At 34.2% G+C, this 17,702-nt stretch overlaps 1 protein-coding gene across 1 annotated transcript in view; it reads right to left on the reverse strand.

Annotated features, from left to right (window-relative positions):
* Positions 1-1,174: 1,174 nt before the first annotated feature.
* LOC107448877 (acetyl-coenzyme A synthetase, cytoplasmic-like) overlaps positions 1,175-17,702 on the reverse strand; it is a 53,693-nt gene continuing 37,165 nt past the window's right edge. Inside the window, exons 10-16 of the mRNA XM_043053621.2 lie at positions 16,471-16,603; positions 14,289-14,345; positions 10,084-10,164; positions 9,435-9,543; positions 7,245-7,444; positions 3,731-3,776; positions 1,175-1,426 (exon numbers count right to left, since the gene is read on the reverse strand). Of these exons, the coding sequence (XP_042909555.1) occupies positions 1,218-1,426; positions 3,731-3,776; positions 7,245-7,444; positions 9,435-9,543; positions 10,084-10,164; positions 14,289-14,345; positions 16,471-16,603 (835 nt within the window). The 3' untranslated portion in view covers positions 1,175-1,217. The remainder of the gene's footprint in view (positions 1,427-3,730; positions 3,777-7,244; positions 7,445-9,434; positions 9,544-10,083; positions 10,165-14,288; positions 14,346-16,470; positions 16,604-17,702) is intronic.

The following is a 17,702-nucleotide window of genomic DNA, read 5'->3' on the forward strand; positions in this document are numbered from 1 at the left end:
ATGCTTATATTTCATTCTTATATTAACCTATAATTTTTTCACTTGGCCTCATTTATTATTACAAATATACCTAAACAGAGGGCCTCGTAGTAAAATCATAGATAAATTAGTTGTGGCATAAGGGGTCGAATTGAAATGTTAATATTTCCTTTATAATATTTATATCTGTCGTTGAACAGCCGACCCAATCTTGGGTTAACGACTACTGATGTTCGACTCCGTAGCCTTGTAATTTGAACCACTTCAGAAGACAAGGAAACTCCTGGATCAGTACCCCCAGAGGTATTAATTTGTTATGGGAACATGGAGGACTTTGCGACTCGACAGATTTAACGTGCATCCGCCACCATTAACTACACGGGGAGTCTTCGGCCGGTGGGGATCGAACTCTTGGACATGGACCCAGTGCCCTACCAACCAGGCTATCCCGGCTTTTTTCCTTTATAATCGAAGAATATAGCTTATGTTTTAAATATACATAAAGGCCTATATCTTCTCTTAATATTAATCAATAATTTTGAAACTTGGTAAGATGCACTGTGTTTAATGTACCAATATATGGAGCCTAACCACATAATTATAGACGAATAAGAGGCCTCACGATGGGTAATATTTTGAGCCCTATGCAAATTCGCGGAAGTGAATTAGAAGATTGAATCCCGTTTTTTTCTCGATTCTATTATTCTGATATTTCTGAAGATTTTAATGTTCTCTGCATATACATGAAGGCAAGCATTTAGCTTTTATATTAACTTATAGTTTTCATACTTGGCCACATTTATTTTTGCAATATACCTAAACACAAGACCGAGCTGCAAAGTTATAGATAAATTAGTTAGGGCACAAGGGAGCCTAATTGTATTGTCAGTATTCCTTTTATAAGTAATAGAAGAATGTAACTTATGTTCTAAATATACATAATGGCCTATACTTTCTCTTAACATGAACAATAATTTTGAAACTCGGCTGAAAAAGTTAGAAACTTGGCTTGAAACTTGAGACAATGCCACTCAGCGAAAAATTCCTCATTGCTTGAACAAACTGGCCTTATAAAAAGGTGAGGTAACTTTTGGACTTTCTTGCGAATGTTCATTGATCTATGGTTCCTACCGGTGTGTTAAGTCGAAAATAATCATTCGGATTTTAAATTAAAACATTGACGTTCTCTCTCCTATAAACAAAAAACAATTTTTTATTAGTATGTTCGATTTTTTATTTTATTTATTTAGTTTCAAGGAGTTCTTTGATTCGAAGAGTTCATCCACCACATTCTCATCCAATAAAGTACTCAGATCTCCGATGTCTCTGTCGTTGGCGGCGACTTTTCTTAGAATTCGTCGAACAGTTTTACCGGATCTTGTCTTTGGAAGGGAAGAGGCTGGATGGAAATACTCTGGTCGGGCAAAAGGACCGATGATATTAACCACTGCAAAGGAAAAAAAAAAGATTATAGTGTTTGTTGTCTCCTAGTGTTACTATATTGTGAGAAAACTTTGCAGTTATGTTTTTTCATGACTCACTTAAATATGTAGCAGTACAACATTCCACTTAAAATCTGTTAGAACAACTATTCAAAATAGCAGATGGAATTGGGTATAATATAGCCTACGTCACAGGTTGTGTTGTTCCTACTAAATTTAACCCATGAACGGCATTTTCTGCGAGCCTAACTTCAAGCCACAAATAAACAAACGAAGTGTTCGATCGTTTAAATAGCTGCTCGCCAGATTTTATTGCATTATAAAGAAAAGTTATTGAAACTAAATACAACTAAATAAACAACAACAACTGAAACAAATAACAACAACTACTAATAACAAGAACTAAATAAACAACAACTAAATTCCATTCGTTTAGCATTGCGTCATATGTTGTTCCTACTAAATCGAAGTAGTTGTGTTTTTTTCATATTATACCCAATTGTCGTTGTTGAGAATTATCGTCTGTTTAATCTTTAACTTTGATCTAGTTCATAAAATAAATTTGCTATGGTAACAGTTGTTGTCTCCTAGTGTTACTATATTATGAGAAAACTTTCGAGTTATGTTTTTTCATGACTCACTTAAGTATGTAGCAGTACAACATTCCACTTAAAATCTGTTAGAAGAACAATTCGAAATAGCAGATGGAATTGTCGTTGTTGAGAATTATCGTCTGTTTAATCTTTAACTTTGATCTAGTTCATAAAATTAATTTGCTATGGTAGCAGTTTGTTTTGCTTTTCTGAGATTGTTCGCTCCTTTTTTTGTGGAGAAGAAACAAAATGGCTTTAAGTGTATATTTATTTATTTTTGAGCACTAATTATGTTTATATTTACACCATTTTATATCTTTGAATGTTTCGAATTTTATTGATGAAGGTAGTAATTTAAACTTTTGTAAATAGAACTGTAAAATAAATCATCAAGAACACTAACATCATTAACTAATTCTGATTCGAAATGCAAAGCGAAATAGTCGTGACCAATAAAGTCGTCACCAATATGATGAGCTTATATTTATAAATTAAATCGTTAAAACTCTTGTTAAGTTAATAAGCGAAAATAGCATCATGAAAAATTTCAACTCTGTAACTGTATTCCTGCAAATCGCGTCGTAGTCAGATGCATATTGTCTTCCAACTATTTTCATAGAAAATATGTTTTCTCATATACATATACACTATTTCTCATAAACATAATGCATTTTTCATACATAATTACGTAATGTTGCTTCAGGTTTATCCTTTTATTACTGCTCTTGTCTAAGAAGTTATCAAATATTAACATATTGCCTATTCCTATTTCTTTTCTTCAAAGACGAAAAATCATCCCACTTTTTTATCGCTCATTTACTCCCCCTCCCCTACTGTAAATTGACTCTTGATTTGAAATTGAATTTTATAAAATAATTCAATTTATAAGCAAAATTGAATTTTGATTGGAAGTTTTCTATAGGAAAAAATTAATCATAGAACATTGTTTGGCTAATTTTGAAATGAAATTTGGCTATAAATTACCTGGAAGAATACTTTGAAGTCTTTACAGCGGACGGGCTCTCTCAATCTCTCTCATATACATATATACGAGACATGATTTTTTTAAAACTATTGTTATTGTTGATTTTGAAAAATCACTAATATATTGTCAGTGCTTAGGTTTAATTTTTTTATAACATTCAATAATAAAAACATTCAATAAGTAATTGTGTGTTGTAAGAATGATTATTTTTATTTTTTTATAACACTCGTCTTATTTTATTAATTGATTAATTCAAAAAAAGAATATTTTTAACTTAAAAAGTTATAAAAAATAATGCATTTGCTGAAGATTTGAATAATATTTATCGTTCAATGTAGATTCTGAAAGCGCAGCTATTATTTGATATATCTTTTAAGATTTTAAATTGCTATGAGTTATTTCGCTATTTTAAACTATTGTCACAGTTCATAGTGTTTGGTAAATTGGGCCACTCTTGAAACTGTTTTAAAAAGAGTTGAGAGAGAGAGAGAGAGATCGCATGTGACTTCGCAAATGAGTCTCCGTAACTGTTGCATTTTTATTGCGATCTGGTAACGGTGTTGTCTGAGGTAAGACATTTCTTTTGAAAATGAATAAACAATAATTAAATGCACATTTTCGTCAACAAAAGTCGCGATTGGCGAATAATTTTTTAATGCCCATTTATATTTAGTCGCCCTGTGGCGACTGCTAATATTGTCATATTTTAGAGAGACTGTGAATGTTGTTACCTTGTTGTTTTAGTTCTTGAACTATTTTGTCATCAAAACTGCATCCCTGAAATAAAATAAAGTACTTCTTAAAAAAAATATTTTTCAATTAATTTTTCGATTGCTTAAATGAACTATTTTTTTTAAATAAAAAATAATTGTTTCAGTTACGTTAAGAGGAATCCATTTAAAGAGGACATTCAGTCGACGACTGACTGCAGTAAAACTTTAAATTTGCTACTTACTGTTACTTAAACCTTAAATCTGTTACTTGTTAATCTGTTACTATCTTCTTTATGAATTATTATTTGGTAAACGCTTACCTCCAGCGAAATATTTTTTCTGACGCAGATCTGACGCTGCACTTATTTCATCAGTATACAAGGTTAACATTCTGAGACGCTAAGATTTTCTCTTTGTAAGTGAAAAGTTCTATTATTAGAACAAAAGTTATGAATGGTTGAGTGAATGTAAACTATAGCAAGCTTCCTATAACCTTAGAGAACTTCCGGTGTATCTCTCCGCTTGTGTTATTCTTACGAGGCAATGTGTGAACAGGCTTTATATTCTTGGAAGTTTTATAATTGTGATATGTGTTTAAATTTATGCGTACATTTTACCATTCATAAGAGTTTTCTGTAATTTATAAATTCTAACAGGTCATGAGCTTAAAACAAATTTAACAAATTTAATATCACAGCATAAATAAAGTGAGAGGTTTGCAATGTTTTGAGTGTTATCCCTCATTTGGCTATATTTGTAAAAAATAGTGCCCTTTGTTTCATTTTGGGTTAGCGTCATAGAAAGCTTGCTAAGTCTCCACAGAATCATTTGTTGTTTGTTTCGTTGGAAGTTAGTTGAAAGAACGTGTTATGTTGAAAACACTACAAGTATAAAAATATTAGATGGCGAGTTTTTTTCAAGCTTAGGCGTAAAAATAAGTCGGACCTCTATTTAACGAAGTCGCTAAATCCCGATAATAAGTTCGTTACATGGAAAATTCGTTATCATCGTTTGAAATGTTTAAGCAACACAAAACTAGTTTTAAATTCATAAACCCTAGACATAATTAAAATAGCAATCGATACACCTTTATCTTGAAAATTATTATCTACTATCGACTTGTTTCAAATGATTTTAACATTTTATCAGATGAAGGTTTGGTGATTTCTTCATCATTTCCGTCTTCAGATTCTTCGTCTTCCTCACAATTTATTGCTGTTTTTTATTTTTCAAACTGTCCAAAATATCCGATTCAGTTAATATATCTGTGGTTGCAGCTTCAGAATCAATAAAAAGAAAATCATTTATCAGTACGTCATCATTAATTTCGTGGTTCTACTCTTAGCTGTATCCACATTTTTTTTAATCTCTTCTAAAGGAATATCATCCTCGCCCTACGCACTGAATAAGAATCCAGCTTTAGCGAAACTGTTTCGAAAAGTACGATCATAGTTCCATGTTTTAGAAATTTCTGTTATGCTTTCTCGTAAATTGATTTTTGGCATGGATTCCTGTACGACATGCAAATAAATTTACTGCTTTCTCTAAAAGTTAAGTGGCTTCGAAAATCAATTCAAAATCATTCCCCCCATAAAATGAGTTAACAGGTCTGAAATGTTCTGAAATATTTTGGGAAATAGGGAGAGTGGATCTCAAAGAAAAGTTCGTTAAATAGAAAATATTTGGAAGGTATTTTACGAAGAAATTTCCAAACCGTTCTTGGTTCATCGAAAAAAAATTGGAAAATAGAGAAATTCGCAAAATGGAAGTTTGTTTAAAAGAACTCCCCGGCCATTTGTCTGGAGTGGTGGCGGTTACTATGGTTACGAGGTTTAATTATTTCAAGTATTGTCAAGGGTGTTGGGCATTATTTAAGACAGGTTTTAACTCGGGTCGGTGAGAGAAGGGAAATCAGGCCTATTGCGGTATTTCTTGTTTCCATAACAGCAGATGGCCTTAGACCTCATGGCAAGGGGAGTTCTTTCTATAGACAAACCATAATAAAAGATTAGAGGGGGCAGAAAACTTTTAATATAAAAAATACATGGGAAAAATACAAATTTAGTAAAATCTAACTCAACGTTTTAAATTTATTTGGTTGTCAATGTATGCGGAAATTTTATAATGGTAAAAGAATTTATTATTTTCAAAAATTTTTTTTAAAAATGTAATGGATATTTAAAGTTTTATTATCTAAAACTTCATTGTTAAATTTGTTTGAACATCATTTATTCTTAATAAAATTTTTTAGAATATCTATGTTTAAAAGAAAGGAAAATTTTCAAGAAGCAAATTTATTTTCAGATTCTATAAACTTTTTTTTTTCTCCAGCATAGTTGCCAAGTTTGTTTAACCCCTTCCTTCTCGCTCCCGTGAAAATGACGGGGTGAGATTTCACCCACTATTTCTCGCTCCCGTGATATTGACGGGCTGGATTGTTCAGTAGTAATGCGCCAATAAGAATAAAACTAATTCATTTCTTTTGCTCGGAAAACATTTTATTTCTCATTTTACGCACATGATGGCAGTACCAGGATATTTTTAAGGTAATTGTAGATAGTTAGTTTATTTTAAACTAGTTGCAGCATTAATCAAATATGTAATACAAATACAAAAGCTAAAAAAATAGGCACTTTTATGACCGTTCTCTTGAAAATTAACCAATCGTTAAGGGGTTAAACACTTATCATACCACAACTAGATTTAGAATACCCTCTTCATACAAACTTGCCGCCTGCTCCGTTAACCAAGAGGTCGCTGCCATTTTTACGTATTCGTCATCTTTGTAGTGATTGCCGCCAAAATGATGTTCGAAATATCGGAAAAGAAGAAAATCACTCAGCGCAAGGTCTAGGTTGTAGGGAGGGTTGCTCCAAGACTTCCCAACCAAAAGAGTCCAATAAAGCTGGGATATGAGCTGCGTAGATATATTGGTTTATTGGTACAACATGCATTTGCAGGCTTGTGTGCTCAAATAAGGCTTATAAGCCTTTGTCTAAGTAGAAGAACAGATAGCACAATACAGAGAAGGACATCACAAAGAATACGTCCAGGGTTACGGCGGGATTCGGACCCGCCACCTCCACGCTTAACAGAGCGTTTGGCGGGCGATACCGCTCGGCCAGTTAGGCCCCTAGCTGCGTCATTGTCATAGAGTAGCAAAATTTTTCTGTCAGCATAGCAGGGAATTTTGCTACCACACAAATCGTAACTTTACAAATCTGCCAGTGAATGTATGCAGCAGACAGGTTTTTTACCGACTAAAACGCATCACTGACAGTATCTCGTGCGTGTCGGGCGATTTGCTAAATTTGAACATTTTAAAGACAAAGATCTGACCGTGCAATTTACCTACACAACCGCAACTGAGCACGGTTGTTCCCAAGAAATGCCGGGACAAGCACTCTTAACGACGCATGCGCCACCTATTAGTGTATACAACAAAACGGCCCTCGTATTATTGACGGATATGAAGGTTTTATAAAATAATTGAACTTTTGAAATCCCTGTCGAATCTTCTGATGGTACTTACGTCCTTGAGCACGACAAAGCAGTAGAGGCATTCTCCTTTGATTGGGTGAAAGTGTGGGACAACGGCCGTCTCTGCAACGTTGCGATTGCCGAGAAGTGCAGATTCCACTTCACTGGTGGACAGCAAATGGCCGGACACATTCAGCATATCGTCCACTCTCCCGGTGATCCAGTAGAAACCGTTCTCGTCTCTCCTGCAACCTGCATTTAAAACCGACTTCGTTACATATTTCTTCTAAAAGGTTAAAAAAGGTGACATTTCGGATAATGTAAAGTGTCACAATTAATGTAAAATAAGCTATTTTGTGACAAAATATTTTGTGATTCTTTTGGTTTCATGTTTTGAAGCCAAAAGAATAAAAAAAAAACATGCTATCTCTTGCATGCATTCGTATGCCTGTTAAAGCAGAGAGATTCTTGTTTTCCAGTGGCGCCATCTATGGCCAAGAATTCGATTTCATCTACACCCATACGTCACACCCGTTTATAGGGCGGACCCATTCATAGATCCATTCATTCATCCACAGTAATTTTGTCCTAAATCAGAGAACGATCGATCTCCAATTTAGTACCCCCAGAGGTATTGATTTGCCATGGGAACATGTAGGACCTTGAGACTAGACAGATTCAACGTGCATCAGTCACCATTTACTACACCGGGAGTCTTTGGCCGGTGGGGTTCGAACCCACGAACTCTCGGACATGAGCCCAGCGCCCTACCGACCAGGCTATGCCAGCCATGCCATCTCCTTACAATGATTGATAATTATTTTATGGTGGCCGCATAGGTGTCCATATTTTGACCCACCTTCTAAATTTCTGAAAAATGTACAATTCACGAAAAGAAAAACGGAACAGCTCTATAAATTTAATTTAGCTATGTAACTATATTTTAGAAACTATGTGATTTCTTTTAGTTACTTTTGTTCTGATTAAAATAAGAGTATTCAAAATATTTTACATCATTTTTGCAGAAAATCGTGTGTTGTTTATTTTGTGAATAGTTTTTCACAAAGTTTTTAATTAACTATAGTTTATAATTTTATTATAATTTTCATTAAATTTATAGTCTATTTAGGAAAAACTTTGAATAACTCAATAGAGTAAAAATTCTAAATGGACCAGAAAGGAAAACAAAAATTAATTTTTTTATTTGTCAGATCTAAAAAGTAAGGCGCATCAGTTTCCTAATAGGTCTGAAAATTTTTTGTTTCATATTTTTAGACTATTTGATAAAAAGACAGTTTTTTTTAAATTTCAATTTTATTACTTTACTTGCCGCCGATATTCAGAAACATTGAAAATTTTTATGAAATTCAATTCCAGTTAAAATTGTTTTACAATTTTTCTTTTAAAAAAAGTGTTTTAAAATTTGCAATTTTTTTTACAAAAATAATGACATAAAACATCAATTTCGATTCGATTAAGTTTCAATGTCTGTAAATACCTCCCGTATGAAATTATAAATGTTAAGTCATTTTAAGAAGAACATACAAAATTTGAAAAATTTCAATGCATTTAAAATTCTAAAGCAACAAATTAGAATTTTCTATTATATAATTCTATTATTGACTTCAATGAAGCTTAACAGGTCGTGGTGGCTCTGGGGATAGAGCGCTCCCTTCCCTATGAGGTGTACCGGGTTTGAATCTCAGCGATGGTTGACCGATTCGAATTCTGCACCCGTCGCCTCGCACCGAACACAGTGCTGATGTAAATCAGCCTCAGTGGTAGATGGATCATGGGTTAGAGTCCCCTTGTCGTCAGACTAACAGTGGGAGGTTAATGTGGCTTTCCTCTCGATGTAACGCAAATGTGGGCCGTCAAAAAAGTCCTCCACGAAGGCAAATCTCTCCCAATACTTGATCCAGGAATTCCCTTTTGGATTTAGTTCAAAATTACAAGGCTACTGAGTTGAACATTAAATGTCGTTATCCCAAAATTGGGTCGCCTGTTCAACGACTGTTATAAAATAAAATAAAATTGTCAACTGCGAGCCGTGGTGGCTCAGAGGATAGAGCGTTCGCCTTCCAAAAGAGCTGAACCGGGTTCGAATCCCAGCGATGGCTGGTCGATGCGAATTTCGCCCCCGGCTTGCACCGATTACAGTGATGAGTTAAAATATCTTCAGTGGTATTTGTATCTATTTTACAACTAAGATTATGTAAATAAAATATACTACTGGACTTACCATCTCCTGTGAAATAATAACCGGGAAATTTTTTGAAGTAGGCATCTTCAAATCTTTGTTGGTTCTTAAACACTGTTCTCATGATGGCTGGCCACGGTCTCTTGATAACCTGTAACCATAAACAAAAAACTAAATACAGGTGTTTCCTGTTATTTTAACAGGTTGTTCATTAAAATATATATAGTTTCTATTGCTAAATTTGTTTTTTTCTAAATAAAAGAGCTATGTTACATTATATCTTGTCTATAACATAGCAGTTATAAACAAGGTGGTGATACGGGGAGAGAGGATTTTCTAAATATTTATACATATGTATACACATTGTTTGTATATGTTACTGTAAATGACCGAAATTGGTGGTTGTTAACTTCCACCCGGTGAATGTTGACAATCACATAGTTGCTTTGGTAAATGCCCGAAATATTATACTAGGTCTAGTTAAGTGCCACTGTTCGGTATTCCCTACACCGATGCTAAAATTTAAGATAAATATCACTACATGTGATTCAATTTAGAACTTTTTAAAGTGGCGCCACCTGGAGGCAAATCATGTTATACTCCATTAAAACTTACAAAAATTGGAGAATAAGCACTGAGACATAACCTAAATTTGAGAGGTAACAGTACATGCGAAAAAAAGAAAAATTACCAGATAGCCTTTTCCTGGACCTTCGACCACTTTTCCATTCTCATCCACCAATTCTGGTTCCACTCCAAAGAAAGGAAGTGCCTATGAAATGCAGGATAACTTAGAAAAAAGTAAAGAAGGATGGCAGGATATAACTTACAATTTAAAAACGAGTTATTTTCACCGCAAACTTATTTTAAAACATCCTTAGACACAAAAGTTAACACAAATCTGAATCCCCTTCAAGAAAGGTGCCATATTCAGACTTTATGACAGAACAAGAATGGCCCTTTTATTCACCAGACTTGAAATAATATGATTTTTCCGTTCAGTTCATCGTGGAGGGTTAGGGTTTCTGTTAAACCTCATAAGGACATTGGCATCCCAAGAAAACCTTTGCGAGCGAAAATCTGAGTTTCAGCCCAAAGCGGAAAATGTTTTCAACAAGTTTTGGAGGTGCTTGAATTTAAAGCCAAAGACGATCGCTTTAAAATAGAGTTTGTAGTTTGTCTATGTAAAGAACTCCCCTAGCCACATGTCTGCAGTAGAGGATGTGAGGTTTAACTATTTCAAGAAGGGGTGTCGGACTATTATTTAAGATAGGTTTTGGCTCGAGTCAGCGAGAGAACGAGAATCGGGGGAGAAAGAAGCTCCCTCTTTGAAATGAGCTATTTCTTGGTTGATTAAACATGAGGAGATATTAAGAAGTTTTAATTCATGCTTAGGTNTATATATTGTAACACATACTGTATTCCCTGTAACTTTGTTGGGGTCTTCAACACTATTGTAATTTGGCTCAATATAAGGGTGGGCCGTCGGCTTAAAGCACTATATGGCGGCCCTCCCAGCTGTTGGCATATGACTATTGTATTTTATGCACTTTTTGCTTTTTATGTTCTTTTCTGTTTTTACTTGGTTTAATAAACATTTACCCGTATGCCCTGAATTGGGGCAGGTCGGGATAAATATTTTCATATATAAATATTTTCATGCTTACATGCAGTATTTTTTTATTTATTCTAAAGCACTTTTTACGAATTAGTTCTTTTAACTTTCAAACTCTATACTTTTATCGACAGTGATTTAAGAAAGGCTAAAAAAATTATCAAATATTTGCGATTTAAGTGATTAATGCTTTTTTATACCCTCCAAGAAATGAAGTACAGTGTGAAAAAAAAGAAGAAAAAAGGACCACCCTGAATAACTTTTGTTCTATTGATCGGATCTTCACGTTCTAGGACTCAATCTTAATGGTTTGAGGGAGTAACCGCCGATATGCTAATTAATTAATGCAGACGATATATTAAGTTACGAAATCAGACAAAAAAACGCACTTTATAGTTCCTGTGCGTTTTTGTGTCTGATTACTTAAATAAATTAATAAATTAAATAATTCTTAAATTTTTTTTATATTTGATAATTTATTAAAAGCTCTTAACTTTTTTTGTAACTAGTATTTTTTGTTAATTTTTATATTTTTTTCCAATATAGCTAGTTTCAATCGTTGTAATTTTAATAATTTTGTTGTCTCATTTGTCAAAAACCTTCCTTATTATTTTTCTTTGAAAGTTACAAAAATATTCTTATTTAGAAATGTTGTTACATTTAAAAAAAATATTTAAAAAAAAACATTTTTGAAAATTGAGTCCTTAATTTATATTCAGAGAAAATTGAGTCCTAAGATTTATACAGGGATTTGCCATAGCAAATTTCTTAGTTGATAGTTTCTCGAATCAACTATCACTTTAATTTCAATATGTCACAATATCAAACTAAATATATACTTGCTTTACTAAAGTTAATTTTGAGCGTTACTTTGTTAAAAAAAAAAAAAAAACATGGAAACCAAGGATTAAAACCAAGAAAAAAGTACTAACACTTATTATCTATGCAAGGTGCATAAATATATGTATATATATATTAAAAAAAAGAATAAATAAGCATCAAAAAACCGACCCACGGTAACTCACTGTAAATCCTTCAATTATAATATGCATCCTAGTTTAATAATTGCTTTATATAATATAAGAAATGCAACAAACAGTAAGAGTCGCGATGGCTCAGGGGATAGAGAGTTCGCCTTCCAATGAGGTGAACCGGGTACGAATCCCGGCGTTGGCTGAGGTAAGAGTTTCGCATTCGTCTTGCACCGACCTCAGTGCTGACGTGAAATATCCTCAGTGGTAGACGGATCATGGGTTAGAGTCCCATTCCGTCAGGCTAATCATGAGAGGTTCTCGTGGTTTTCCTCTCCATGTAACGCAAATGCGGGTTAATTCCACCAAAAAGTCCCCCACGTAGACAAAATTTCTCTCAATGCTTCTTGATCCAGGAAGTTCCCTTGTCTTCAGGATTAGGTTCTAAATTACAAGGCTACCGAGTTGAACATTAGTGGTCGTAATTCCAAAATTGGGTCGGCTGTTCAACGACGGTTATAAAATAAAAAACAATAAGGTAAAATATTTTATATTACATTATTGAAAATGATTAAAACTAACAAACAATTTCCTATAAAAAAAAGTAATCGTTTGATTTATATACAATTAACAAAAAAGTGCTGATCATAAGTTAGATATTAGTTAAAATAAACGAGTAAAAATAATATACTGTTAAAATTTTTATTCCAGTCATTAATAAAATGATAACTAAAATGTTTGCTAACAGACATGTGTAACTTGATGTTTTAAAAATATACAATTCGTAAATTACTTTGAAAATTTATTAATTCCAAAACTAAAGATAAGAATCGTTTGTGCTTTTTTTAGAAATTCTTATCAAGGTGACGTCTAACAAAAATGCGCCAAGAGGAGAACCGCCAAACAAGAAAGCTTATCGCCCACTAGATTGCATAATAGCCTCCCGAGATCGCTATGACAGTTCAATTTCTTAATCACGGTGCAATCGCTGATAATGATGTTTAAAAATATGTAACAAACAGACCAGTAATTATTTCAAAGCTTATCCGTGTTCTCAATTATCTTTTATAATAATAAAATTAGCAATGTTTTAAGCAAATAACAGACTGAATTAAAATCTGCTATGTAAAGTCTCTTTATTAAGAATTAAATGAAATTAATAAAAAAAAAGAAAAAAGAGAGATGTTGAAGATTGACATAGTAGCAGACGATTATTTTCAAAGACATAGTAGCAGACGATTATTTTCAAAGAACAGAATTTAAATTGCTGTTGAAGATAGACGAGTCATACTTAACCAGGTTGGCAAAAAGCATGAAATTAAAAAAGGACATATTATATTGGTGGTTCACGTTTCCTCTTTTATTTTTTAAAAGAATTAGTAGAACATTCTTTTTCTTCTTTTTATTTGAACTTTCTTGTGTTTTTTCTCACAAGGTGAGATATTTTTGTTAAATTAAAATTAAAATTTTCTTTTTGTTTTTTGTTTCGCAATATTTTTTTGCGCTACATTTATGTTATTAATTTAGAAGTTAAGAATAAAAGCTTCTTTTGGTAAATACAACAAGAGATGCATTAAAAATCGTTCAATGAAAAATTCGTTGATATATTGCATAATTTCAAAATCAATCAATCAAGTTCCTTCTACGTCGTCGGCCATTGAGGCAGAGGGAGTGCGATTGTCCTTGTTTTCCAGTGGCGCCATCTATGGCCCAGAATTCGACTTCTGTCACTTCCATACGTCACACTCGTTTATGGGGTGGATCCATTCAGACATCCATTCATTCGTCTACAGATCGTAATTTTGACCTGAACCACAGAGCGATCAATCTCCAAATCAGTACCCCCAGAGGTATAAAATGTTATGGGAACATGCAGGACGTCGTGACCCGACAGATTTAACGTACACCAGTTACCATTTACTACACGAGGAGCCTTCGACTGACTGGATTCGAGTTGTCCAGTGCACTGCCAACCAGCCCGTATCAATTAAGCAAACTACTTTAAAAGCTGATGTTATTGTTTGTTGACGTATGCCTGTTTAGGCAGACGGGATACGATAGTTTTTGTTTTCCAGTGGCGCCATCTATTGCCAAGAATTCGACTTCAGCCACACCATACTAGCTGATGTTATTGAAAAAACAAATAAACAAGTGTATTATTAGCATGTATTTAATTTAAAAATAAGTTCTGAAAAAAAAATTCCTGTCATAATCACCCGGTGAAAGAACCTGTTTCAATTGCGTGATCACTGGAGATAAGATATTTCAATTGAGTTTACAAATTGAAGGATGACATAAATTGATACTTACTGCACATCCTGGCTTTAATGGGGTACAGAATGGTACAGGAGTCATCAAAAATCCTCCCTAGAATTACAATTAATTCATAACTGATGCATCATACCATTATAAACAGTTTAAAATATCGTTGAATATTGTAATAAGTACGACTGTAATTGCGTATTAATTGTATCAAAGAATACAAATACTTCTACAGTAGAACCTCCGCTATGGTGAACTGTCTGAGAACTCAGCTATGGGCAAATGCTATTTACTCTTTTAGTTAAATGTTAACTTTGCAAAAGGGACCGTTTATAAGCGATGTCACACCTTTAATTTTAAATATTTTGGACCACCTTTAACATCCTTGTTAAAAGTGTCACATTTCACCATCCCTACAACTCCTCCCTTTTCTTATGTTACGCTATATTACATAAATTGCATAAATTACTTACTAGCTGATCGAAAAAAGAAAACGCATGTTAAGGATGTTTTTTATTTTATTTTATAACCGTCGTTGAACAGCCGACCCAATTTTATGGGTTTATGACTACTAATGTTCAACTCCGTGGCCTTGTCATTTTGAACCCAATCCAGAAGACAAGGGAACTCCAGATCGAGTATTGGGAGACATTTGCCATCGTGGAGAACTTTTTGATGGAGCTAACCCGCATTTGCGTCACATGGAGAGGAAGATCACGTGAACCTCCCATGGTTAGCCCGACGGCAAGGGGACTCTGACCCATGATCCGTCTACCACTGAGGATATTTTACGTCAGCACTGTGGTCGGTGCAAGCCGGATGCGGAATTCGTATCACCTGGGATTCGAACCCGGTTCGCCTCACTGGAAGGCGAACGCTCTATCCCCTGAGCAATCACGACTCGTTAAGGATGGTTGACAGTGTAAAGCTAAACGCATATGNGCAAAGGGACCATTTATAAGCGATGTCACACCTTTAATTTTAAATATTTTGAACCACCCTTAACATCCTTGTTAAAAGTGTCACATTTCACCATCCCTACAACTCTTCCCTTTTCTTATGTTACGCTATATTACATAAATTGCATAAATTACTTACTAGCTGATCGAAAAAAGAAAACGCATGTTAAGGATGTTTTTTATTTTATTTTATAATCGTCGTTGAGCAGCCGACCCAATTTTATGGGTTTACGACTTCTAATGTTCAACTCCGTAGCCTTGTCATTTTGAACTCAATCCAGAAGACAAGGGAGCTCCGGATCGAGTATTGAGAGACATTTGCCTTCGTGAAGGACTTTTTGATGGAGCTAACCCGCATTTGCGTTAAATGGAGAGGAAGATCACTTGAACCTCCCTCGGTTAGCCTGACGGCAAGGGGACTCTAACCCATGTTAACGATGCAAGCTGGATGCAGAACTCGTATTGATAGGATTCGAACCCGTTTCGCCTCACTGGAAGGCGAACGCTCTATCCCCTGAGCCATCACGGCTTGTTAAGAATGGCTGACCGTGTAAAGCTAAACGCATATGGCTCGTCGAAAAACTTCCGGGTTTCTACTTCCGACTAATTTTTACGCCTAAACCTGAAGAAAAAAAACGCACCTTCAAATACTTGGTACTGTTTAAAATATAACGCGTTCTTTGAATCTAACTTTCAAGGAAACAAACAACAAATGATTTCGGAAGACTTCGCAAGCTAGCTATGATGCTACACAAAAAATAATAAACGGTGCGATTTTGCACGAATATAGCCAAATTAGGGATAACTTTCAAAACAAGGCTAACTTTAACACTATATTTATGCTGTGATATTAATTTTGCTAAATTTGTGTTTTAGGCTTATTACCTGTTAGAATTTATAGAACACAGAAAACTCTTATGAATGGTAAAATTCCATGTAAGTTATAACAACAATCACATTAGTAAAACTTCGAGGAATATTAAGCCTGTTCACACATCGACTCATAAGCATATCTTAAGCGGAGGGATACACCGGAAGTTCTCGAAATTTCTTCCTGTTTTAGGAAGCTTGGCCGGCGGGTTCGAACCCACAAACTTTCGGACATGTGCCCAGCGCCCTATCAACCAGGATATCCCTACCTTAATGTTACATTTAAAGGAGAGATTAACCGTTACACAAACCAACCACTCAGCGCTGTGAAGAGCGCTAATGAACCCTCCATATACCACAATTAAAATGAATCTAAATATACAATTGTACACTTAATTTACCGTTTCGGTTTGCCAGTAGGTATCGACGATGGGTACACGACCTTCACCCACAATACCGTGGTACCAGAACCAGGCATCTCGGTTGATGGGCTCACCAACAGAACCCAAAAGACGAATGCTACTTCTGTCATGCCTATAATATTGAAAACAAAAATATGTTTCGTATAAACGGTGTTTCCTTTAAAAAATGAAGAAAAATCACGGGCCGTATAAATATTACGTAAGCATATTATTGGTAATTTTTTACTCAGCATACACAAACTTTCTCGCTTGCTAACGTAAGAAAGTCGCAGCAAAAATCCTCCTGGTTTTTACTTTTATTAATATAATTTTAAGATTAAGATTTAACTTTGCATGAAACAAATTATACGGTTTAGTTCATTTTATAAAATTTTTGAGTTGAACAATCTTTAATAATCTTGAGTACTGACTTTTCAGTAAACTTTTCAAATTTTTTTCTTCCTGAATTCAACTTTTATAACAAATTTGAAATTCTTCACTATGCATTATTGTTTTTTTACATTTTTGGTCTTGCTTTTAAAGAAAATTTTAAAAGTAAGGGGAGCTTAATGTGTTACGTAAGCATTGCTCCATCCTTGTCATCAAAAATAAGTAAATCACAAACCTCGGTAAGGTGCTTACTTAATATTTAAACGACCACTTAGTAAGCTGAAATTAACCTCTTACTTACGGCGGGCACACCATGTGGACCACATGTGATGGTACAGATGAACACCGTAAGCAAAGGGTTAATATTTAAGTCAGAAAGAAATGTTATAAATATCTAATAAACAGGAAAGGGGACATGAAAAACATCGAAACCAGTTTGATTGATAGTGTTTCTAACAATCGTTTCTCAATTGTTTTTTGTCTGTCCAGAAATGAAACAGGTTTTGATGTTTTACTGTCCTCACTTGGGGTTGATAAGATTTTGATGCTATTTTCGTTTTTCCGCGAAAAGATATTAAATTTCGTCAAACCCCTAATGTGATTATTTTTTACAAGTATTTTCAAAATATGTGTTAAATGTTGTCGTTACAGAACGGCCTTCACAAAGGCAGTTATAGGCCATTCTCTATATGAAGTTCTGATATAATCATTTTAATTGACGGTCCTTTAAATATTGATATTTACTATAATAAAAAATTTCATTTCCGGTTGAAATCAGTTTAAATGTCATGGGCGTTTCGTGTTATAAGCAACGTCTTAGAAATAAAATCTGCCTTTACAAT

Source organism: Parasteatoda tepidariorum, chromosome 10 (genome assembly GCF_043381705.1).
Source record: "Parasteatoda tepidariorum isolate YZ-2023 chromosome 10, CAS_Ptep_4.0, whole genome shotgun sequence".
In the NCBI taxonomy this organism is placed as follows: domain Eukaryota; kingdom Metazoa; phylum Arthropoda; class Arachnida; order Araneae; family Theridiidae; genus Parasteatoda; species Parasteatoda tepidariorum.